The 24,952-nt window shown below is 31.9% G+C and overlaps 1 protein-coding gene, 1 long non-coding RNA gene and 3 other non-coding genes across 7 annotated transcripts; 1 reads left to right on the top strand and 4 right to left on the bottom strand.

Moving 5' to 3' along the window:
• Positions 1–3,634: 3,634 nt before the first annotated feature.
• Positions 3,635–12,986, top strand: LOC101264441 (calmodulin-binding receptor-like cytoplasmic kinase 3). 3 transcript variants are annotated; one of them, XM_004242703.5, is made up of 8 exons: positions 3,688–4,118; positions 4,612–5,302; positions 5,462–5,713; positions 6,007–6,290; positions 11,222–11,387; positions 11,474–11,563; positions 11,912–12,210; positions 12,527–12,986. In XM_004242703.5, exons 2-8 carry the CDS (start codon positions 5,041–5,043, stop codon positions 12,734–12,736), a joined length of 1,563 nt encoding a protein of 520 aa, XP_004242751.1. In that variant the 5' UTR covers positions 3,688–4,118; positions 4,612–5,040; the 3' UTR covers positions 12,737–12,986. The 3 variants fall into 3 exon arrangements, with proteins under 3 accessions (XP_069142768.1, XP_004242751.1, XP_010323281.1); XM_069286667.1 differs by having other exon boundaries at positions 3,635–5,302; XM_010324979.4 differs by lacking the exon at positions 4,612–5,302 and having other exon boundaries at positions 3,966–4,118.
• A 793-nt stretch (positions 12,987–13,779) lies between these two features.
• LOC112941934 (U2 spliceosomal RNA) lies at positions 13,780–13,975 on the bottom strand. Its single transcript, XR_003247583.1, has one exon. It is a non-coding gene; the product is annotated as a U2 spliceosomal RNA (small nuclear RNA).
• A 3,513-nt stretch (positions 13,976–17,488) lies between these two features.
• Positions 17,489–24,446, bottom strand: LOC101264228 (uncharacterized). The gene is made up of 4 exons (XR_742200.4): positions 24,210–24,446; positions 23,069–24,140; positions 22,631–22,787; positions 17,489–20,671 (listed from the first exon to the last, which is right to left on the bottom strand). It is a non-coding gene; the product is annotated as an uncharacterized lncRNA (long non-coding RNA).
• Positions 17,492–17,687, bottom strand: LOC112941939 (U2 spliceosomal RNA). The gene has a single exon (XR_003247588.2). It is a non-coding gene; the product is annotated as a U2 spliceosomal RNA (small nuclear RNA).
• Positions 19,829–20,024, bottom strand: LOC112941912 (U2 spliceosomal RNA). The gene has a single exon (XR_003247561.1). It is a non-coding gene; the product is annotated as a U2 spliceosomal RNA (small nuclear RNA).
• Positions 24,447–24,952: the final 506 nt, after the last annotated feature.

Below are 24,952 nucleotides of genomic sequence, written 5' to 3'. Positions count from 1 at the left end.
TTAAAAACTCATATCCATAAACTAAACCGTTAAGCGAAATTATCGGTTAGCTTCCAAAAGCTCTTGCATTTTTTCTTTCTTGATCTCCTCTTGGTATATTCAATTTTATTCAAAATCTTTGATTTTATTTCATTTTTTTTTTAAAGAGAAGAAAATTAACAATTTTTCGAAATGTCAATTCTCTAAGCTCGTGATTTGACTTTAGGCTAGTAAAATAAATACATAAATAAATAGATAAATAAATAAATAAATAAGCTTTTTGTGGCTTGCAATACACGGCATTTAAAATTGAAGTCTTCGTTGAAGGGTAATTTTCCAGTTTATTTATTCGTATTAATAAATAAAAACATATTCTTGATACATAATCTTGTTTTTGTTAATTAAAAAACGTGTTTGGGCCAATTTGCATGAGCATCGCGATAGATTTATATTTATTATTAGAGAAAAATCGAGAAATGACTCATATTTAGAATTAATTAGAAATTTATAGCTATATTTTGGGTATTAACCATTCGTAGCAAGAGGAGAGACAAGCGAGAGGAGAGAAACAAGCGATATTTAAGAGAGAGGGATGTTACAGTAAAATCTCTATAAATTAATACAGGTGGGACCATGAAATTTTATTATTTTATAGAGATATTATTTAAATCGATAAATTAATATTTATTGATTTAAAGAATAGTTTGGAATTTGATGAAGATTAATTTTGAGTATCTTTAAATCATTGTATCCTACTAATTTATGTATCTTATTTATTGATTTAACATAAAAAAATATCATACTAGTTTCAAAGTTGTGATGATGTGATAATAAGAGCTTTCAAGATATATTATCGAACATAATTTATCGTAGGTTATGGAGTGGAACAAAATGATCCAACAAAGTCAATGTTTTGAATGCTATCAATTATGCAATTCTTGTTTGAACAACAAATGTTCAGCAAGATACAATAGAAACTTATTTTCGATACTGTAAAAATTGTTCGAGAGATGCAATCTCAAAGAATCTAAATGAATCTACTTGTGAAAACATCATTCATGAATTTTAGGTCATGATTAATAATCTCTGTTACCATAGTATAATGGATGTCAATAACCTGTTGGATTATCCAAGTGAAAATGATACTCGTTCAGAGGTCTAGAATTTAAAAGAAATTGTTGATACCATCGAAAAAATAATGTTGATGATGAAGTTGAAGATGATATTGTACCTTTGGAACCAGATACGCGTAAGGAAATACTTATCACATCTAGAACTCTTTACAATTTTTATGGTGTAGTTCGAAAAGACAACCAGAGCTCTTGGATGTAATAAGAAAAGTTAGAGATGAACTTCAACTATATTTAAATTTTAAGAAAAACTAGAATACAATATAATCATATTTCACTAAATTGTCTTAAATATATTTGTACTTTAAAGAATTATTAATTTATGATATTAATGGGACAATATATTTATATATGGGTCTTCTGAAAATATACTATCTTATCGAAATTAGTGATTTTTTCCATTGACCCAAGACGAGACCGGAGAAAAATATTATTTTAGGGAGGTTATTAATTTATCGAGTATTAATTTATAGAGGTTTTACTGTATTGATAAATACAAGTTGTATCACTAAATATAGTCTGATAGATACAAACTGTATTCGGTACATACATGTCTTGTATCATTTGTATTCATTTGCTATATAAAAATACATAATACACGTTGATATACATACAAATTGATATAGTTGTATCACTTGTATTCATTTGTGGTACAAAATAACATATTGATATAAGATGATATATACGATACAAAATAATATATTCATATAATTATTCAATGGTACAACTGTTACTCATATATTTTTCTTCTTTTCTCTATGTATTTTTTTTTTTTGTATTTGACAGAGTACAATTGAATGAATTTTATGATTTTTCTACGGAGTATCATACAGTGAAATGTAGAATACAAATAGCGGCGAGAGAGAGAAGGAAGAGAGACAAATGAGAGAGAGGGGGAGAGAACAGAGCGATAGAGGAGAAAGGCAACAATAGAGCGATAGAAAGAAGATATGCGAGCGAGAGATGCTAGAAAAGTGAAATATAGTTAAATAAAAATGTATTTTTTTAATAATACACAGTATATGATTTTTATACAATGTAAATTTTCTTATAATTATGAGATATAATGTTATTTAGAGGTGACAAAATTAACCAATAAAAACATAATTCATTCATATTTGGGCAGATTTTTGACTCGTCATTTATTAGCTTAATCCATTTCGACATATATTCAATTATTTGATATGTAACTCAAATTAACCAATGAAAATCTTATCAAAATATTTCAAATAAACTTATTAAAAGCCCCCCTTTCCCATTTTATTAAAATCTTAACCAATAAACTAAACCAATGGTATAATTTAATGTGAATATTTTAAAATTTTGTGTTGGACAACAACAATATTCTCGAAAAGAATTTATTAAAAGTGTGTTTTGTTGGATTTTATGTGGCAATAATTATTCGAAAATGAGGTCCCCCTTTATAGTGCCACCATAAATTGGTGAGGTTTTTGACCATCAAATTTCCTAAAAATATTTATTTTAATTTTATGAAACTAAACTAGAATTGCTATTTTTTATTTTGTTCTCAGTATTAAATACTCTTAAAATAAGATTTACTGATTTTCTGTTCTTAAATAACATGCAATTAAATTAGAGATATGAAAATACAATAGTATTTAAATTATTTTTTATTTATGAATTTTAAGTAATGTGTATAAAAAATATGATAAATAAAATGGAACGAAGGGAGAATATTGAATTTTGTTTCTTTAATCACTTGAGGAGTTTAAGAAAATAGGTCCTCTGTTCATCTTTAGTTTTTTAATATATTAAAAATAGTTATTTAACTTTACTCGTTTAGTTTGAAAAATGAAGAGTTATGAAAGTTACTTTTTCTTTTTCAACATTTAGATGACTTATTATTAATATGAGCGATAAATATTTGTTCTTTCTTAAAAAAATGTAATAAGTCAAATATAAATAAGTAAAAATAATAATTTAAAATTATAAAATAAAGTCCTAATATTTTAAAGTACTATTTATTTAATTTTTTTCTTCTAAATATGACATATCAATACCATCAAATACATATATCATTAATATTCATGCACACTTCAATAAAAATAATTTTTAGCGATTTTAAATATTAATATTAATAAAGAGTCATAAAGCTTTTATCGATGTTAGTTATGTGCCATTGGAACCAATATCACTAAAGGTTGTAGCGACATATACAAAGAGTGTCAATTACGAATAAAAATACATATTAGTTATCGCTCATCATCATTTTGTTGTAGTGACAATTGTTGATTATTACTACAATGTATTTGCCACAATTATCAATGAAAACCATCAATTGCTACGATAGCGTTCCATTTAATTAATCATTACATAACAATATAAAATTTCATTTCATATAATGATCGATCTTGATGTGATGATATGATTGCCTTATATTTTCGTCTTATCCTATCCTTCCTTATCAGAGGCGGACCCATCTTGTTCGGTGGAGCGCAAGTACACTCGTTAACTTCAAAAAATTAAATATATATATATATATTTATTTATTTTAAAAAATTGACAAAAATTAAAATTTAATTAATCGTGTACCCATAAATAACATAAGAGTTCTCTTACCTTGTTGCTACAAGGTAGAGGAATCATAAACGGAATCCAATTAGCATATATTTTGTTATTTTTATTTTAAATTTAGTCTAAAAATAATATTTAATACACTCAAAATCTTTAAATTCTCGATTTATCTCTATTTTGTGTTATCAAATATGTAATTTATGATCACAATAAACATTATACTCATCAAAATAATATGACAATCGAAGCAAGAGCTGGCAAATGAGTTTCTTGAACAGTCAACAATCCTCAGCGTTTAGCCGTCTGAATGCATACGTATTCATTGACTTCATATGTTACGTAGTTGACAGCCATTTTTTACCTCACTAGCCCCCATTTGGTCCAAATTTTGGTAAAATCATCTCTAATCTTTATACTCATCTCTATAATATTATTGCCTACAAGAAACCTCAGCCGCCTTTATGTAGTTTGCAGGTTTGTTTTTCTCTTCATACATACACAATCCATATTCACTGATTCTTGCTTCTGGTTTTTGGATATATGATAAAGTCAACAGTGATCTTTGTGTTTTCAACTGCAAAATATTACAGGGTTTTGTTGTATGTGAGGTGAAGTTGGTGAAAATACTAGCTTTTTGGAGGATTGGGTGTTTAGTTTTTTGAGGTTTTCTTGATCTGATTTGTGTTTTTGGGTGGTTTGGTGAAGTGGGTAGGACTAGTTTTAATGCACATATTGTAAAGATTCTAGCTTTTTGCTGAATTGGGTATTTGGGGGTTTCTTGATCTGGTTTGTTTGTTTGGGTTGTTTGGTGAAGTGGGGTAAGACTATTTTTAATGCCCATGGTGTAAAGATTCTAGATTTTTGCTGAATTGGGTGTTTGGGTATTTGTGTATTTCTTGGTTTGTTTTGTTTAAGTGGTTGGTTAATTGGGTATGTGATTGAATCTTCTTATCTGGTATCTTTGTAGAAGAATTGTTTATTGGAGTGTAGCTGTTTCTTAGAGCTTAGCTTGAATTCCTTGTGAAAATTGGAGTTCTGAACTATTGGAAGACTTGGTTATTGGGTTGTGTTCAATTGTTTAGCTGAAGTCTGAAAGAATCTGGACTGTGTACTTATTTTGATTGTTGAATGAGGTAGTTTCCACTTTGACCCTGTTGGAACTGGAAGAAAAAGTTGACTCTTCACCACGTCGATTGTGGAGGTTGATGCTGCCTGATTAATGCTTATCTGAACCAAATGTTCCTGTTTATTGGTTTGTGACTCTGACTGGACTTCTTGACTTGACTTGGAAAGGAGGAGGCTTGGCTTGTATCTTGTTTATTGTGACTACTAAAGATTTTGTAATGGAACCAGTGTATTTTGGTTTTACAAAATGGGGAAATTATGACACTTTTTAATGAAAATGGCTGTAGTTGTGCTGTGTTTACTGTTGCTCTTGCAATTTCCGCTAATTTTTGCTTCTCGGCTGCTGGGACATAAAGAAGCTTGTGGAATTTACCGAGTTGACTATTCAGATGATCTAAATCGCCAAGTATTTTATGTAAATGGCATATTAGCAGATAAAGATTTATTCTGCAAAGCCCTCAAATTTGATCATGCAGAGCGTTGCGTTATCCAAAATGTTGGGTTTCAATATTGTGGATTGGACGTATTGATTGGTATGCTACAATATTGTTTTCAAATGTCTTTCCAAGAATACTCTTAAGACGTTCTTCATAGAAATCATTTAACTTTTCTGTATTTTCCCTAATTGCTTCCATTGGATATTTGCTGTTTATAATTTGTGTAGTGATATACTTAGTCCACACTTCTTGCAGATGAGTTGCATTTCAAGTCTGGAAGAAAATTTGTACACAAGTTGGTCAGACAAGGATCCAACGGACACAATTTCGATGATACATCACAGAAGGCCAAGGAAAAGCATGCTGATGATATTTCAGTAAACCCAAAAAAGTTGTTCATGGCAGTACCAGCATTTTTTATTCTATGCTGTGGCTTAATTTGCCCTTGTTTTCGATCAAGGAAGAAGGAAACGGACCAATCCGCTCTTGTGAAGGATCCTAATTCAAGTGAGTTGACCGTTTCAATGTTCCTGTATTCAGTTTTTTACATTCTTCTGTACAGCTACTTGCCGCCCAAACAGAATGTGTCCATCTTTTGGGCCTTTCTTTCTTTATTTAAAAACTGGCATTTCTGTTTCTGAATTTAAGTACCGACGGATGAATATTCCAATGACATCACTCCTATAGTATCTGTCTAGTATCTACTAAAGATTAATTTTGGAATCTCTGCTGAAAGTCTGATACTTGATGCTTTGTTGGATGTGGTGGTTATTTATAAAGATATTATATTTACCTTGCAGTGGACTCTGCGTCTTCTTTGGAGATGAATTTTGTTCCTGAAAAAGCACCAGGCAGTCCAGTACGAGTGCCAGCTAGTCCACTTCGAGTGCCTCCTAGTCCCTCTAGATTTAGCATGTCTCCGAAACTCAATAGAATTGGCTCTATTCACCTCAACATGAATCAGGCTCTCAAAGCTACCCAAAATTTCTCTTCATCCCTAAAGATTGGAGAGGGAGGGTTTGGAATGGTCTACAAAGCTCAACTACCAGATGGCCAAACAGTTGCCATTAAACGCGCAAAGAAGGTAAGTTACCATTTAGTCTAGTGGTCTTGAATCTGCAAATCTTATAGTATATGTTATGGTTCTTTGATGTTTTTTTAAGAAAACCATTTGGAACAAGCTTTCACTATTGAATTGAAGTTGCATTAACTGATATACAACTTAAAGGAATGGGTTAATAGAGTTCACTTGCATTTTAAAGTTGATCAAAGGCCTCCCAGCATATTATCATGGACTCCTAGTTTAGTAATTCTTTGAATTGATTAGGATATTGTCTTTGTTGTTGGAAATCAGACAGCAAAGGCTGCACCCAAGGGTGTGGCTTATTTGTCAATGAAGTGTGAGGTAACCGTGATGTCTCAGTTTCAAATTCCAGCAGAGACAAAAAACATTTGGTGATTTCTTCCCATCTGCCTCAGCTTTGGTAGACAGAGTAACATGGTACCTGTACTGGTGGGGTGAAATAATGAAGATGCATGCTAGCTAGTCCCGACACCATCATCATATTAAAAAAATAAAATAGCAAAAACCTTATAGCTGATCATCTTGCAGTTGATGTTGTGAGTCCTTGAGTTTTGGTTAATATGTGCAAGTTGATGACTTAATTAAGAAATAGAGATAAGGCTGACAGTGAAATGGCCATCATTTACCAAGCTTTGCATATGCACTTCCCAAGCAGGACTCTCGTATTTAGTTGTTCCTCATGAATTTCCTTTATCCATTTTACCTTCATAAATTCAGAGGGAAATTGCTACAAGTGTAGAGAGAACAATGATCAAGGATTTTTAGTCCTCTGCCTCACCACTTGGCCATGTCGCCAAAAAACTACAAATACAAAATAGAGGAGAACTTCCCTGATTACAAAGCATGCATTTAAGAGAGTAACAACGACTGATCTTTTCCAGGGAAAGAGAGAGAAGTAAGCAGAATGTTGGACCATATAATGCATCTTCTATGAATATGCTATAGATGATAATCACCAGTTCAGAAATCAGAAACGGGTCAATAATGCATGGTTTTAGTTGCAAGCTCAATTGCTAGATTAACAGCTATTTATCACCTGCTAAATTACAACCAAACGTAGTTCTCTAATGTGAAGAATCTTGTTGGTCATAATTCTCTCAATGATTTAGGATTTGTGAAGATAGGTTGTTTATTTGACTTCTATGCTTCCTCTCTTCTAGGCAAAGAACTCTCATTTGAAGACACGTCACAGTTTTTATCTATGATTATGTCTTTTGGTTATATCAATATTGTTATAGAAGGCATAGCTTCTTAAATTCTGAACATGCCTAGTACTCGCTTAGAACTTTTTGAATTGTTTTTCATGTGAAGAGGAGGAAGGGCAAAAAAAATTCAGCTAGAAATTGATATAAGAGAGAATCCACGAGCTAGAAGAGAATATGATATAGGTGACCCCAGGGAATATTGTTGGAAAAAGACATCTTCTAAAAAACTCCTGGCCCACCGTTCACTCTGTTAGGACAGAGTTAGGGCTGGCAAAATGTTCTCTTTCTTTAAAAACAATTAACCATCTAATCCGACTCATTAAATATGGGTGGGATACCAGACAATTTAAAAATGGATCAAATATGGATATTAGCCACTAGAAAATGGATATCTAGATGGATAATATAAATATTCATATTATCAATACCCATTTGTCGGCTTGTCATTTTTCATGAGTTCTTGCTCTCTGAGAGTCTAAGCTTATTTTGACTTTTAGCTTGTGTTATCACCTGATTAATCTTGAAACCTCGAGTAATATGGATGATAATATGGATTTCCATATTTTATCCGTTGATTAACCCATTTTTTATCCATTTTAAATATAGTCGGGTCAGAAAATTTTACCTATTTCTGTTCAACCCATTTTAGATTACATTCACTCATATTTGATCCGCCCTGTCTGTTCCCCACTCCTAGCTGTTGACACATCGTTCTTATAGAGCTTGGGCAAAGAGTTAAGACATGGAAAGCTTGCACTAATTTTATGTCCCTAAGTATAATGTGTCCTCAGAAGCCAAAGGACCTGTGAGTAGTCCTAGCTTCCTAGAAGATACACTAGATTGTGACTCTTGTGACACATGGGCAAAAGCAGATGCGAGTCCTGAGACACACATGCAAGTCAACTTAGAAGCTGAGGCAAGAACTCCAATTTTGGGACAAATGGAAAGAGATAGGAATTGCAAAGAAGAAAAACGACTTATTGTGACTTTCCCAGAGTGACCATACAAACCAAAACGTTATCTGCACGACAGAGAATGGTTAAGGAGAAATGGGAAGTTAGCTGGCTGCTTCTTTTGCAATGTAGAATGACATTGAAATTGGAAAAACACTTGTGGATGCTTACTATGGGCAGTTGTAATTTTTTGAAAAAGATCTTGTGGAAATTGAAGACTCATGATTGGAAGTTGAAAATTTGGAGAACTTCAACTTGAACCTCAATTCCTCAACCACCACAAGATCCATAAAAAAGAGAGGAACTCCAACTTTCACCATTTCAATGTGCTTATTTGTATGATGAGGATGAGTGCAATATGATATGAATGAAAGAGTACATCACATGAGGTATAAAGCTAGAACCTAGAAGGGGTCAAGGGGAGGCTTGTTCAATGCATCTTCAAACCCCATCCTCTCAACTTTTACTAGGAATTTTCTTTGTAAAGAAAAAAGAGAAGAAAGAGATGTTGGGAATGTTTGGTTGATTATTGACTCAAGCATCCTGCGGTTTAAATAGTGTTTGCAAATAATCCTAAAAACATAAGAAACGTAATTCCTATTGCTAACTACACACATATAATGACTCTAAACCTCTCCTTTATATATAAGGAATGTGATCTTGCCTTATTAATGATTTCCTAATTCTTAACACTTCCCTCCTCAAGTTGGAGCATTCAATATGTATGCTCCTAACTTACCACAAATATATCCAATCTCATTCGGTGAATGCTCCACTGAAGCAGAGGATGTTGTTGGAGTTGGCAATGAGTCAGTAGGCAAATTTTGTTTACTAGGTTGAGCTTGCACTCATAGATGAGGATGATAACTGTTGCAATCTGGGACGATCTACTCAACCCCATTCAGGGTAATAACATGAGGTGTTCAATCGCTCTTGCATCTGGTGAAAGGTAGGATTCCAGTTTTTCCTTTTTCTTTCTGAAACAACATAAAATCCTGTACCATATACCGGAACCGGACTGTGATAAGAAAATAGTTCTATCCCACCAAGTAAACAGTAGTTACAACAGCAACAAACTAAATTAGCTCATGTTAGCGCATTGTTGCAGGCTGCTTTGATTGATGGGTGCTACCTGCCCCCGAGACTGCTCACTAGGAGTGTTGTGTAACAGTGGGCTGTGACTGTGAGTCATCTCGGGGGCCAGCCAGTACCCATAAATTGAAGCAAACCTACAACAATGTGCTAATTTAGTTCCCCTGTTGTAACTACTGTTTTTTGGTGTGGTAGAAATTTTTCTTATCAGTCCAGTTCCTATATATGGTGGAGAATTTTTGTATCGTTTTTTTTTTTCAAAAGAAGAAAGATTGTCACCATAATGGTCGCCGGAGAGATGAATGATGCTTGATCGAGGAGATGAGCACTGATTTTGAGAGGGGAGCGACACTGAGGGGATGAAAGTAAGACGAGCGACACACCTTGACTAGCATCGCAGGCCTATAGCGGAAGCTATTTGAGTCTGTACCAAGATCTTTAATGCTCTTATGCCATGTAACGAAGGAAGAAAATAAGAGATGTTGGGAATGAATTGCTTGGTTATTCCCTTAAGCATGTTGGGTTTTAGATAGTGTTTACAAGTAACCCTAAAGATGAAAGGGAAGTAATCTTGAAGAGGAAAGGAAAGTAATTCTTATATATGGTTACACAATAATAAGGATTCCAAACCTTTCTCTATATACAAGGAAAGTATTAGGAATGTGATTTAAGCCATATCAATAATTCTTTTATATATATATATATATATATATATATATATATATATTACAAGGGATGTTCTTGTGATCTTAGTCGTGTCAATAATTTTCCTAATTTGCATCCAAGTGTGTGCCTAGTGGTCAATGAGGTGGGTTGAGAACCATGAGCTCTCAGATTTAAATCTCTGCAGAGACAAAATACTCTATGATTTCTTCCCATTTTTCATAGAGTTATCTATCTATCTTTTCATATACTCATGTTTGATAGCTATCTATCTTTTCATATTTTGTTGCTTGAGTTCTCATGGGTAACCATGTTGGTCCCAAATGCCCAACTTTTATGTGGTCGTACAAGAAATATAGTGATTCAAAAGTCGAGGTGTCGAACCGACATAGACTTGTGATAAACACTTATGAGTCTTAACTATTACCAAATTGTTAATAGAGTATTTCCCAAAGTGATTTTCATTTATCAACATATTCAAGGATGATAAAACTAATGAATCTAACACTAACAATTGATCAAGGACAAATATGCAGAGCTTAGGGAGGCACACACGCCTTAACAAACATCGGACGGCCAATTTTCTCGCGATGCCTATGTGGCACCTATGCCATGGCAAAGACAAGTAGTGATGCGGCACTTCTGCAATGCAAGTGGTTACTCGCAACTGTTGCCAGCTGCCTCATATGCTTTTTGCACTTCTCCCATGCGACACTATGCGACATTGATCCTTCCTTGCTCATTTTAATCCTTTTAGCTCCCAATTCAAAATGTGCCTAAGACATCAAAATAAACCAATATAAGCTCAAATACAATGAATTAAGATCAAAGGCCTGATTAAAGTATTTAGTATTAGCGGTGAAATGATATGAAATTTTAGATATTTGTGCCAAATATTAAATCACTTCTTTAGGAGGTAAGATTGGCTTTTCTTTCTTGTTCCTTTATTTTAGCTATTAATATCTAGTTTTATCTGAGGGAAAAACTTCATTATTCTAATATCTTAAATATTTTACAGGAGCATTTTGATGCTTTGAGCAATGAATTTAGAAGTGAAGTTGAGCTTTTGGCAAAAATTGAGCACCGAAACTTAGTCAGGCTTCTTGGTTTTGTTGATAAGGGAAATGAACGCCTCATCATTACGGAATACGTAGCTAATGGTACACTACGTGAACATCTAGATGGTATGGCATTTCTTGAACTTAGTTCACTAACCACAACTTCCACTCTGGTTAAAATGTGGAGACAGTAATTTTGAGTTCTCTGGCAGGTGGACGTGGAAAAATCTTAGATTTCAATCAGCGACTTGAAATTGCAATTGACATTGCTCATGGCCTAACTTACCTCCATCTATATGCTGGTACGCTACTGTTCATCACTAATTATTCTCTTTTCTTAGTTTGCAATGGTTTATTGGTGCTTGAAACTCCTGTACTGATCAATAAATAAAGATGACGAAATGGGAAAAGATGATAGATTCGTTTAGCGATATCTTTTCATTCTTAGCTTTCAAGACGGACAAGTATAGTTTACGAAGCCTTCGTATTTATCCGGTAGCTCCTATGTGTTGAGCTTCAAAATTTCATAATCCGTTCTTTTAAACCAGGATTCAAATGTTTTTATCAGAGTAGGTACTGTTTTTAGTTTTGGTCCTCCGGTCTAGTTCAATCATCTAAATTTGACGCAATCCTATTTTTGTTTTCCACAGAAAAGCAAATTATCCATAGAGATGTGAAGTCATCAAACATTCTCCTGACAGAGAGCATGCATGCCAAGGTTGCAGATTTTGGATTTGCCAGGCTTGGAGGCTCAGACGCGGATAAAACACATGTTTCAACCCAAGTGAAAGGCACAGTTGGTTACCTTGACCCTGAGTACATGAAAACATATCAACTCACACCAAAAAGTGATGTCTACTCATTTGGGGTATTGTTATTAGAAATACTAACAGGTCGTCGTCCTGTGGAGCTTAGAAGACCTCCTGATGAGAGGGTGACACTTAGATGGGTAAGCTCTTTTTCCTCGTTAAGTTAATTTGAATAAATCTTGTTTTGTTGGCTCTACCGATCATCTCTGTTCATAGTTAATTAATTGCAGTATAAGCTTATTTCTGTTAGATGTGCTAATTGTGTCTACAGCCTGTTACTTTCTCCGACATCTTTCCTTTGATCTTCCAAAAATGAAACTTTTGAAGGATCGGACAGTCTACATTTTGAAGGATCTGAGCAATTTAGGCATTTAGAGAATGAGAGAACATGTAGTTTTTATCGAATAACATAGAAACAAGTCCCTATACTAGCTCTTATCGGGTGTGCATATGCAGGTTTTTAGGAAGTACAACGAAGGTAGCGTATTTGAGATGTTGGACCCTCTAATGAAGGAATCCGTAAATGGGGAGATACTAGTGAAAATGTTTGGTTTAGCCATTCAGTGTGCAGCACCTACACGAAAAGATCGCCCAGATATGAAGATCGTTGGGGAGCAGCTTTGGGCAATTAGAATGGATTATTTGAGGAACGGAAGGAGACAGTAATATACTGTGCATATACACTGTCTTCTTGCCGATTTGACAGAAATGACAGCCAGGATTCGAGATCGCGGTCCATCTAAGTTTATTTCTCCTAGAAAAAAGAAAAAGAGATTCAAAGATGTTAATCTTCCACTTATTGTTTGTATTTTGTTGTTGTATATGTGAGCAGTTATAAGGTACTTCTCTTCTTGATGTTTTGATTCATTGATCTACAAGTGAGTAATAGGAAGACACCTTTTTGTTTTTTTGTAAATGCCAGAGAATCTGAAACTTTCATACAGATTTCTTGTGGGGGGATGTGTGACCGTCTTTTCGTGTGTCTCGATGATACAGTACAAAAAAATTGTGAATTACATGGGGATTAGTATGAAATTTCGCAGGAAATTTGTTTTCCTATACTAATTTACTGGAAAATTTCATCTAATTTACAGTTTTCTTGTAGTGATACAGACAAAGAAAAGAAGATGATTTTTAATTAAAACAAAGATGAGTATATGAAAGAAAAAAGAACATAGGGGGAACTAGATCAAGAATATGTTGTAAATATATAATTAAAGATAATATTAAAGCTCTTGATTAATATTCTAAATGCAAATATCAATACTTAACATGAGATCAAATCAAAGAGTAGATTTATACACAAAAAAAATAAATAAATTGGAAGTGCAAGCAGTACTCCATATTAACTACTAATTAATTTTGGGGAAAAGATCAAACTTTCTGTATAAATGAAGTCTTTCTGAATGACATCAAGTTGATCGTCCCATTGGTTAACAAGGATTTTTTGGAAATTTTCGTTATGATTGAGATGTTTCATCTTAAAGTAAAGACTCTGGCAATAATGTCGTTAGAGATTACATGAAAATCGAATTATTATACTTTTGGTCACCATTTACAAGATTTTATGAGTTATGCTAAAATGTAGTTTAGTATCTGATTTTATTTTAATGCATCGGATATGAGCTTTAATGGATCAAACTGCCCAATATTAGAAGGTACAAATTGTGTGCTATTGTGAACCAAAAGGATTTTTAGAACTAGAATTGGTGGGGTGAGCCAGGCCAAGGCAGTAGTGCAACACCAAGGCGACTCTTGAAGGTCCCGATAGCAAGCTACCATGGTGAACCTTTCCCCTAAAAAAATAGAGTTAATATCGTGTGAGTCGATGACTCACATATCAGATATTAAACTGATAAGAACAGATACTACACTTGATCTTAGCCAAAAGGCCGAGAAAGGTATGCTTTTCCATATGTTGTGCCGGGCTATTTTATTTGTTACTTGGTTACATAAAATCTCTCTTTCTAAGCAGTGTGGGACCAAAAGAGCTTCTATTTATTAAACTAGTATGTATCTTCTTTGGTTTTATATATTAAAAAATATGATAAGAAGTATGTAAAATAGTCATGAACAAACTATTGGAATTTTTGGTTAATGCTACAAAGGATAATAAACACACTATGTTATTTGAATGTAATATGGAGACGACATTTATACTTGTTACAAGTACATGTGGTAATCAAACTTTGATACAAATTAAGAATGTGTGTTATGTATGTGTTGTCTCTTTCTTAGAAAAGTAACAAACTAATATATTGTAGATCTAAAAACATAAAAAGATAAATTATTTTATCACATTAAATTTTGTTGTTCAAATTTGACAGGTTATCAGAATATCTAATTATTTTGCATTTACATTTTACAATAAAGAAGCCATTTGTACAGGCTGATTTTTCATTTATTTCATTTATATTTTTTCGTTAAATCATTTTTAAAATTCTTCAAAATGTGATTTAAATAGTTTTTGTTAAAATTTCATTTTTGTCTACTGTAATTTTAATATAACTCCTACCATATATAATATTTTTGTGGGACTCACGTGCAAAGCACGTGTCTAGGACTTGTAGTAATACTACAGAAATAGAAATTTAACAACTGTAATAATACCTCAATCTTGAATTAGTTGGATTTACTTTATAAAATCTCAACATCAATTTTATTTTATCTCTACCATTTTTCGCAATACTTAATAATTTGTAGTACACCTTCAAACAAAAATAAGAGTCAGTTGAGAAACAAATCAATGAAGATGCCAGATGGCTAAAAAAATGAACTTTTGAAAGTTGCTCTCCATAGCAGCAACAATAGCAACAACATCAAGGTGGGGAATATTAATCCCCCATAACCAAAGGGGGAAGAAGCTACCGTTGTGGTGCACAAAAGAGAACATTTTCGTAGAAGCAACGTAAACAATGAGAAGAAGAGGCAGAGAGCACAAATCAGAAAATCCTATCATTTAATGTTCTTTTATATTCACCTGGTCTAACCACTTATAAGCCGACCAACTCTTTTTTGGTATATTTATGTGTGGATCCGTTTAGGAGCTAATTTTTATTAAATAAAATGGACTGTGAGTCCAGATTTAAACTTACAAACGGGATATCGGTAGTTTTCAATGTCAATTGTGGTTTTCGATCCATTCCACAACTATGCTTGATTGGTTTGATTTTACCTAAAAAAAATGTCAATTCGAGATCAAATCAACCCGACATTATATATATAATTTTTTAAGTTATAATTTTTTAAATATGTATTTACGTTGTATTATTTTTAAATTTATTTCATATACTTTTTCATTGTTTTAATCTTTTATTATAGTATTTCTAACTTCTGAGACTTGAATTTTGAATGGTCCAATAAAAGTTATCATCTACAGATATTAGTAACTCTAACAGAACTCAAATTAATATCAAATTGATACTACTGCTAAAAAAAGTTTGTTCAACACTAAGAATGATAATAATATTTGTTCTTTAATTTTGCACAAGTGAACGCATCCTCACTTCGTGAGATCATGCAAAATATAAATAATACACTTAATATTATTTAAATAGAAGAGGCATTATGTATTTTAAATAGAAGAGGCATTATGTATTTAATAATGTCATTATCTTATTTTTTGTGTATGTGCACGTGTGTGCGTGTGCATATGCGTGCGTGTGAATTTTAGTTGAAAAATTGAATACTTTTTTAGGGTTTCTTCTGACATGGAAAACATTATTCTTTTTCCTTTCTAAAAATATGCAGTATAGTAATAATACATAAATAGGAATTTAACAATTGTAATAATACCTCAATCTTGAATTAGTTGGATTTTGCATATAAAATCTCAACATCAATTTTATTCCGTCTCCACCATTTTTCTCAATACATAATAATTTGTAGTACACCTTCAAACAAAAAGAAGTCTTTTGAGAAACGAAACAATGAAGATGCCTTTGAAAGTTGATCTCCACTGCAACAACATTAAGGTGGAAAATGTTAATGCCGCATAACCGAATGGGGAAGAAGCTGCAGTTGTGGAGCACAAGAGAAACATCTCCGCAAAGGCGATGAAAACAATGAGAAGAAGAGGCGGAGAGCACAAGTCAGAAAACCCTATCATTTAGGGTTCTTTTATATTCACCTGGTCTGACCACTTATGGGCGACCAACTCTTTTTTGATATATTTATGCGTGGATCCGTTTAGAAGCCCATCTTTTATTAAATAAACCATGAGTCCAGATTTAAACTTAAAAAAAAGGGATCTCTCTAGTTTTCAAAGTTAATTGTGGCTTTCGGTCCATTCCACAACCTAACTTGATTGGTTTGGTTTGACCTAAAAAAATGTGAATTCGAGATCAAATCAACCCGACATGAAATATATAATTTTTAAAATTATAACTTTTTATATATAAAAGCATTTAGTTTGTATAATTTTTAAAAATATTTCATATACTTTTTCATAAATAAATAACATAAATATACAATTTTCAAAGAAAAAAAAAAGCAACAAAAGAAGAAGAAATAAATAAATATACTTTGAAGAATTGATTAGATATATTGAGTTTGTTTATTATCATTAATATACTTTTATTGTAATTAAGTGATGGTTACAATTAAATAGCGTGCAATATTTTAATCGTGGACGTATTTATCCATACAATACATATTTGACTACATATACATACATCATCTTCTTATATTAGATTTTTGTGATAAGTCTAGCACTAATTTAGGTACTATAAATATTTTCTTTGAAAGTTGAACTGAAGTTTAATATAAGATATTATACTGATAAGAACACATACTACACTTGATCATACATTTTCAATTTATTGATATAAAACATTTTAGGAGTGCTGCCTTGTAGCTACGTACAAGAAGATAAAACATACTTCCTTTGTTCCTTTTTATATGTCATCCTTATACCCTTATGAGTTATTAGTCTTGAAAATATTTCTTTGACCAACATAGAAAACTAATATGGGGTGAATAGGGATAGAATAGTAAATTTTTTCACGTAAAGTGATGAAATATAAATAAAAACGAAAGAAGTATTATAATATCTCTAAGCACAGTGGTCTAGTGGGTGGGAGTGCCATGAAGATAATTGTGCAAATGTGAAAACTTTGGGTGTTCACCATGTCTGACTGATATTAGATGACAAAAATAGCACATCTGAGCCACTCCTTTTTCCATTATTATTTTCAATATCGTTAGAGATTACAAACATAGGAATCGAATTAAAATGTCGTTAGAGATTACAACATGAGAATCGAATTATCATACTTTTTGGGGTCACCATTTAACATTAGTCTCAAGATTTTATGAGTTATAGCTACTTATATAGTTAGTATCTGATTTCAATTCAAATGTTCATTGAAAGGGACAAATTGTATGCTTTTATGAAACAAAATGCTTTTAGAACTAAAATTGGTGGGGTGAGCCTGGCCAAGGCAGTAGTGCAACACCAAGGCGACTCTTGAAGGTCCCGATAGCAAGCTATCGTGGTGAACCTTCCCCCTAAAAAAATAGAGTTAATATCGTGTGAGTCGATGACTCACATATCAGATATTAAACTGATAAGAACAGATACTACACTTGATCTTAGCCAAAAGGCCGAGAAAGGTATGATTTTCCATGACTTATGCCGCACTATTTTATTTGTTACTTGGTTACATATAATCTCTCTTTGCAGTCAATGTGGGACTTGAATAGACTCTATACTTTTATATATAACTAATAATTCAATCCCATTAATAGTCTATAGTATATTTTTTTTATCAAAATGCAGTAAATGAATTTTTTGTTCTGTTAACGTATTGATGGCTGCAAAATAGTTTCAACAAAGAAGTTATTTTTCCGACCCCACCGAGGAGTATCAATATTAATGTCACTTACCCTCGAATCGAAGATGCTCAACCACTTGAGCAAGCATCATTTAGTCATTTATATATCCTACAACAGGTTAATAAATTATACAGATAACATAACAAGTTTACTGAGATTCATTGTCTATTCCTAAGGTTCATTAATCCAAAATAAGATGGAAAAAACAACAAATGTAAAATACCAATTTGTTGCCTACATAACATTTTCCACACGTAATGTATCGATTTTGCGTTAAAAGTTAATTCAACAAAAAAACCTACGTACTAATATATTTTCCCTGGATCTGAACGAAATTCCTTGAACAAACAATTGAAAGAAAGGTTACGACGGGGTGTGCTTGGCTTAATGGTCCCGACAACAAGCTACTGTGATGGACCTTCCCCTTATATAATCCGTTGTTGTGAACAATATTGAAAAACTAATAAGGAACACATATATTATTTTTTCAAAGATTTGTCAATTTATAACACAAATTGAATCTTTTGGTTATCTAGAGATTTGAGAATGTTGAGTATGACGTTATACTTTCAAAAAAAATTGATAAGTGATAAGGTAAAGAAAGCTTTACAATTATTTTAATGGGGTGCGCTAATTCTTTTTACTAGCTACGTTTCTTTCTTCCTCACGTGAAGCTATATCTCCTGCTTCAACAATAAATATGTGTTTTACTTCACATTTTCTCATTCATCTTCTACTTTTCTATTTTGATTTTCAAACATGTCTCAACAATCTGGAAAGTTTGTATATTCAATTGAACCAGATGTTTATAAATGCAAATAGTATTGTAAAATGAAAACATCGAGGACCATAAGAAATCTTGATCGCAAGTTTTGGAGTTGCGTACGTTCAAAGGTAAAAAAAATAAATTAAGTTGTTCATTTCAAAATATTTGGTATTCGGTTGTTTCTTGTTTTGTTATATTTCAGGAAAATGATGGATGCAATTATTTTTGTGAATAGGAACATGTTCATAAAAAAAAAGAAAAGAAACGTAGATGGTCTGCTTTGTCTTAGTTAGTCGATCTTTTTCTTAAAAAATAAAATAAATTAGAGTGCGCTCATAACTAAACGAATCACAATATTTTTTTAAAAAAAAATAATTGGAGTTTGCCTCATTAAAAACGAACCCTAATAAAATTTATAACAAAAATTGTGGCTTAGACGTTCATGAAATGCAATTGGACATATATATAATTTTTTTAAAAATGTGACATCTCCGTAATTTTTCATATATAATGATGCTCTTAGATCTAACGAAAAATTCATACAAATAAATTTAAAGAATAAAAAAAATTGCTCTTATTTCCATTGGGTGATTGAGTCATATTGGCCACCTTTTCCATCCAATTTTGGTTGTAATACTCAATATTCACTACTATTATTATATTATTATTATATTGATAAGAATAGATACTAAACTTAATCTTACGTTTCAATTTATTGATATCATATATTTTAGGGGTAGTACTTTGCCAGTAATTATATAAAATGGTATTCTTACAACATCTTGCACCAGGTCTAGTGGTAGAATAGTAACCTGCCACGGTACAGACCCGAGTTTGATTCCCGGCTGGTGCATTATTCTAGAGCTGTGAAGATAAATTTGCGTAGTCTGATAATAAACGACAAAACATCGTTGGGAGATCGAACTCATAAACTCACCATTTATTTATCTTTAGTACAATAGTGTACAATATACTACTATAAAAAAAGATGCCAAATGCTAGGTTGATAGTCTAACTCTAAATACTTTATAAGTTAGTAGCTAATATTAGTTCATTTCTGATTTTAATTAAAATGTTCAACTTGTAATGACATAGAAAGCTCTTAGCCCAAAATTATGTAATGCTGTGAAATCAAAGGTTTTTTTGAAGTAGAATTGGTGGGGTGAGCCAGGCCAAGGCAGCAGTGCAACACCAAGACGACACTTGAAGGTCCCGATAGCAAGCTATCGTGATGAACCTTCCCCCTAGAAAAATAAAGTTAATATCGTGTGAGTCAATGACTCACATATCAGATATTAAACTGATAAGAACAGATACTACACTTGATCTTAGCCAAAAGGCCGAGAAAGGTATGGGTTTCCATGTGTTATACCGGGCTATTTCATATATCACTTGTTAAATTAAATTTCTCTTTCTAAGCAATGTGGGATAAAAGTGTGTGCCTGGCCAATTAGAAGGACTCTAAGAAGTTCATATATCAAAATTAAGGTCATTGAAACAAAGTTTTTGATTTATTTTTTGATTCGTCGAAGGATTTTATTTATTAATTGATAAAAATTATCGGTGATTAAGTTCAATATCTTCTAACACGAAAAGTATTTCATTAGGTTATCCAATGTCTACATGGTTAGTAGAGTTTCATGATTGTGGAATGGACCGAAAATCATAATCGATATTGAAAACCACCAATATCTCTAGTTTGTTTAATTGTACAAATAAAATTGATGTTGAGAATTTACACGTGAAACCCAACTAATTCAGGATTGAGACATCATTGCAATTGTTGAAATGCTATTTTTGTATTGTACTAATCTTATCTGCATCAATTTCAAGATCTAATAGGATATCAGTAAAATTACATGTGGAAGAGAATTTAGTTTCCTTTGTTCTAGTCTGGACTTAAGTCTGGAACCTTCTATCTCACGAGGCAATAACTAGAGTTTTGAAAGATGGGGGCATAAGACGAAACGTTTTATGTAGTACGGGATGAGGCGTAAGTCCTGAGACATGGGGAGTAATGTCATGAATCTACGGGGCATAATCTCATGTATATTTAATTTTATAATTTTATTACTAAGAAAATAATCAAAAGTAAAATTAAACTTTCAATGATTTTACAAGTAATTTTTTTATAATAATATATAGGAAAATTGTTATGATTTTTATTTGAGATAGATACTAATAACCAATAATAAAGAAAAAAAGTATTATAATTACTATTTGAGAAATATCACTACACCAATAATTACAAAAAGAAAATTGATTTAAAGCAAAAAAAAAGATTTAAAAAAAATACTTAAGAAACACTTAGGGCACACATTTTTACACCCATAACTTATTGTTTTATGCTTAGTGTTTATGCCCTAAAATCTAGGACTTATCAATTTGTGGCCGAAGCATTTTTGGTATGGCTGCCCTAAGACTTGCCCAAAAAATATTTTTGAAAACACTGGGTTACAACTCTTTAGATTGTAAAAGTTTAACTAATGATGGTAATAATATTGATATTTAGTTTCATTCTTTTTTTTTCTCTACCATTTCATATTGTGATGATATCAATATACTTTCATTTTTTCCTTAAACAAATATTAATTAAATTTTGATTGATGAAACTTATGATTAAGGGTGCAAGTGTCATTTGTTTGGTGGATCTCACGAAACCATGAATAAAAAAACCTACATTTGGACCCATTTGGTAAAAGGTGATGAAGAGATGTTGGACTCAACTACTAAATCGACTTTCACAAAATTTCAATAAATCACCTTAGTTGAAGTTTAGATATATTAGAGATATAATTAGAAGCCAGACTTGGCAAGGAGAAAATCTATGTTGAGTGAGATTCATAGTATTATTGCTCTTGATCTCTTTGACCAGTTGGAGATCAGAAGGCTCGCACTTAATGCAGAAGAGCAACTAAAGATTAGGAGAAGAGTATTGTTTGATTCGGTAGTTGAATGCCAGGAATTTAGTTAATTGTAACAGTGTTTGGCAGAGGTTTTGATGCTTGGGCAAAGTGGACAACCACTTCTTCCTTTTGATCAATGTTGTCCATTTTGCCCAAGCTTCAAAATTTCTGCCAAAACTCTATTTACATTCGAGACATTTAACCACCTAATCAATCGACACTTTTCTCCTAATCTTCACTTGATCTTTTATATTTTTGTTAATTCAAGCCTTCTAAATTTTAAGTGGTAAAGGAGATCAAGAGCAATAATACTCTGAGCCTAACTCTACATAAATTCTGTCATTACCAAGTCTAAGCTTTTAATATATCTAAAAATTCAATAAGGTGATTATTAATATTTGTCTAAGTCAATGTAGTAGTTAAATAATTTTCACTAGGATTAGTGATAGAAACGGAATCGGTTGAATCTCACAACTCTGTGTAACTTTCCACCAAATAGGTCCTCATGTAGGTTTTCCAATTTATAATTTCGTAATATTCGCCAAACAAACAGATGATACTTTGCTCCCTGAATCTTAAGTTTCATTAGTCAAGATTTAATTTTTATATATATATATATATATATATATATATATATATATATATATTGTTTTTTTTTTGGAGGGGGGGGGGGGATGGAATTCAGCCAATGTAATGGGCTTGAAAACATCTTTTAAGTCCATGAACAATTACTACACTGATCGTATGAGAAAGTGTAACACCTATTTTTGAATCTCTTACAATTTTCAGTTAAACAAACCTTATAAAATGTCTTTTTTAATCATTTCTATAAAGCTAATTCGACTACCTTCTTCCTATAATTAATTTGTTGAAGCAACGCTATACAACCAAATTTAGAGAACAATGACTCAAAAGGCATAAAACAAGAAGTCAAAATAGGCGTAGAAATAATTTTGTCAAAAGAGTGGAAATCTAACATATCGAATTCAACATATATCATCATAATTATAAATAGGGGAAAAATATAATGAAATGAAGTATTAGTATTATTACCATCAGTAGTTAAACGTTTGTAGTTATCCAAGATTTGCAACTGTCTTCTGAAATAGAAGATTCCAGACTTGAGGTCAGACTAGAACAAGAGAGTCTGAATTCTTTTTCACACATAATGTTACTGATGATTGTAGGATTTTCTACTCTATTTTGGATCCTGAAATTGATGCAGAAAAGATTAGCCCAGCTAGTACATTATACTTGTTTTCCTTTCTAAGAAAATGCAGTATAATAATAATACAAAAAATAGAAATTCAACAACTGCAATAATTCCTCAGTCCCGAATTAGTTGAATATTCTATATAAAATCCCAACATCAATTTTATTCCATCTCCGTCATTTTTTCCAATACTTAATAATTTGTAGTACACCTTTAAAAAGAATCAGAGTGAGTTAAGAAACGAAATAATGAAGAAGTCAGATGGCTAAAAAATGAACCTTTGAAAGTTGATATCAAACGCAGACAACAAGGTGGGGAATGTTAATCCCCCATAACAAAAGGTGGAAGAATCTACAGTTGTGGAGCACAAGAGAGAATATCTCCGCAGAGGCAATGATAACAAGGAGAGCATAAATGAGAAAACCCTATCATTTAGGGTTCTTTTATATTCACATGGTCTGACCACTTTTGGGCTGACCAACTCCTTTTTGGTATATTTATGTGTGGATCCGTTTAGGAGCCCATTTTTATTAAATAAAATGGACCATGAGTCCATATTTAAACTTTCAAAAAGGGATATCGGTAGTTTTCAATGTCAATTGTGGTGTTCGGTCCATTTCCACAACTATACTTGATTGGTTTGGTTTTACCCAAAAAAATTGTCAATTCGAGATCAAACCAACCCGATATCATATATATAATTTTGAAATTTATAATTTTTTATACATAAAAATATTTACTTTCTATTATTTTTAAAAAAATTTCTTACACTTTTTCATAGTTTTTATCTTTTATCATATTATTTCTAGTTTCTAAGACTTGATTTTGAATAGTCCAATAAAGGTTATAGTTCATAGATATTAGTAACTCTAACAAAACTCAAATTAAAATCAAATCAATACTAGTGCTAAAAAATGTTATTTAAAAAGTAAGAATGATAATAATATCTGTTCTTTAATTTTGCACAAGTGAATTCATCCTCACTTCGAAGATCATGCAAAATATAAATAATACACTATATTATTTAAATAGAAGGGATATTATATATAATAATAATGTCTTTATCTTATATTTTTGTGTGCACGCACGTGCGCGTTTATGTGTGTGCATGTGATGTGTGAATTTTAGTTGAAAATTCTAAATGCTTTTTGAGGGTTTCTTCTAACATGAAAAACATTACTATTTTTCATTCTAAGAATATGCAGTATAGTAATAATACATAAATAGGAATTTAACAAGTATAATAAAATACCTCAATTCTGAATTAGTTGAATTTTGCATATAAAATCTCAATATCAATTTTATTCCATCTCCACCATTTTTTCCAATACTTAATAATTTGTAGTACACCTTCAAACAAAAAGAAGAGTCAGTTGAGAAACAAGACAATGAAGATGCCAGATGGCTAAAAAAATGAACCTTTGAAAGTTGATCTCCACAGCAACAAGATCAAGGTGGAATATGTTAATCCCGCATAATCAAAGGGGGAATAAGCTACAGTTGTGGAGCACAAGAGACAACATCTCCGTAGAGGCGATGAGAACAATGAGAAGAAGAGGCGGAGAGCATTAATCAGAAAACTCTATCATAGAGGGTTCTTTCATACTCACCTAGTCTGACCACTTCAGGGCCGACCAACTCTTTTTTTGGTATATTTATGTGTGGATCCATTTATGAGCCCATTTTTATTAAGTAAAATGGCCCATGAGTCCATATTTAAACTTAAAAAGGAGGGATATCGGTTTTCAATGTCAGTTGTGGTTTTCGTCCATTTCCACAATCATGGTTGATTAGTTTGGTTTTACCTAAAAAAATATCAATTCGACATTAAACCAACCCGACATTATATATATAATTTTTAAAATTATAATTTTTTATGCATAAAAATATTTACTTTGAATAATTTTTTAGAATATTTCTTATACTTTTTCATAGTTTTTATCTTTTATGATATTATTTCTTGTTTCTAAGACTTGAATTTTGAATGGTCTAATAAAGGTTATAGTCCACAGATATTAGTAACTTTAACAAAATCAAATTAAAATCAAATCAATACTAGTGCTAAAAAAAGTTACTTCAACACTAAGAATGATAATAATATTTATTCTTTGATTTTAAATAATACACTATATATTTAAAAAGAAGGGGTATTATATGTATAA

Source organism: Solanum lycopersicum, chromosome 7 (genome assembly GCF_036512215.1).
Source record: "Solanum lycopersicum chromosome 7, SLM_r2.1".
Lineage (NCBI taxonomy): Eukaryota > Viridiplantae > Streptophyta > Magnoliopsida > Solanales > Solanaceae > Solanum > Solanum lycopersicum.
Note: the sequence above shows the minus strand (reverse complement) of the source record. Positions and strands in the feature narration are given on the sequence as shown.

Coding starts and splice junctions, on each gene's coding strand:
- LOC101264441 (XM_069286667.1), top strand. CDS start 5,041: ATGAAAATGGCTGTAGTTGTGCTGTGTTTACTGTTGCTCTTGCAATTT. Junction 11,564..11,911: donor TTACCTCCATCTATATGCTG/GTACGCTACTGT, acceptor TGTTTTCCACAG/AAAAGCAAATTATCCATAGA. Junction 12,211..12,526: donor AGAGGGTGACACTTAGATGG/GTAAGCTCTTTT, acceptor GTGCATATGCAG/GTTTTTAGGAAGTACAACGA.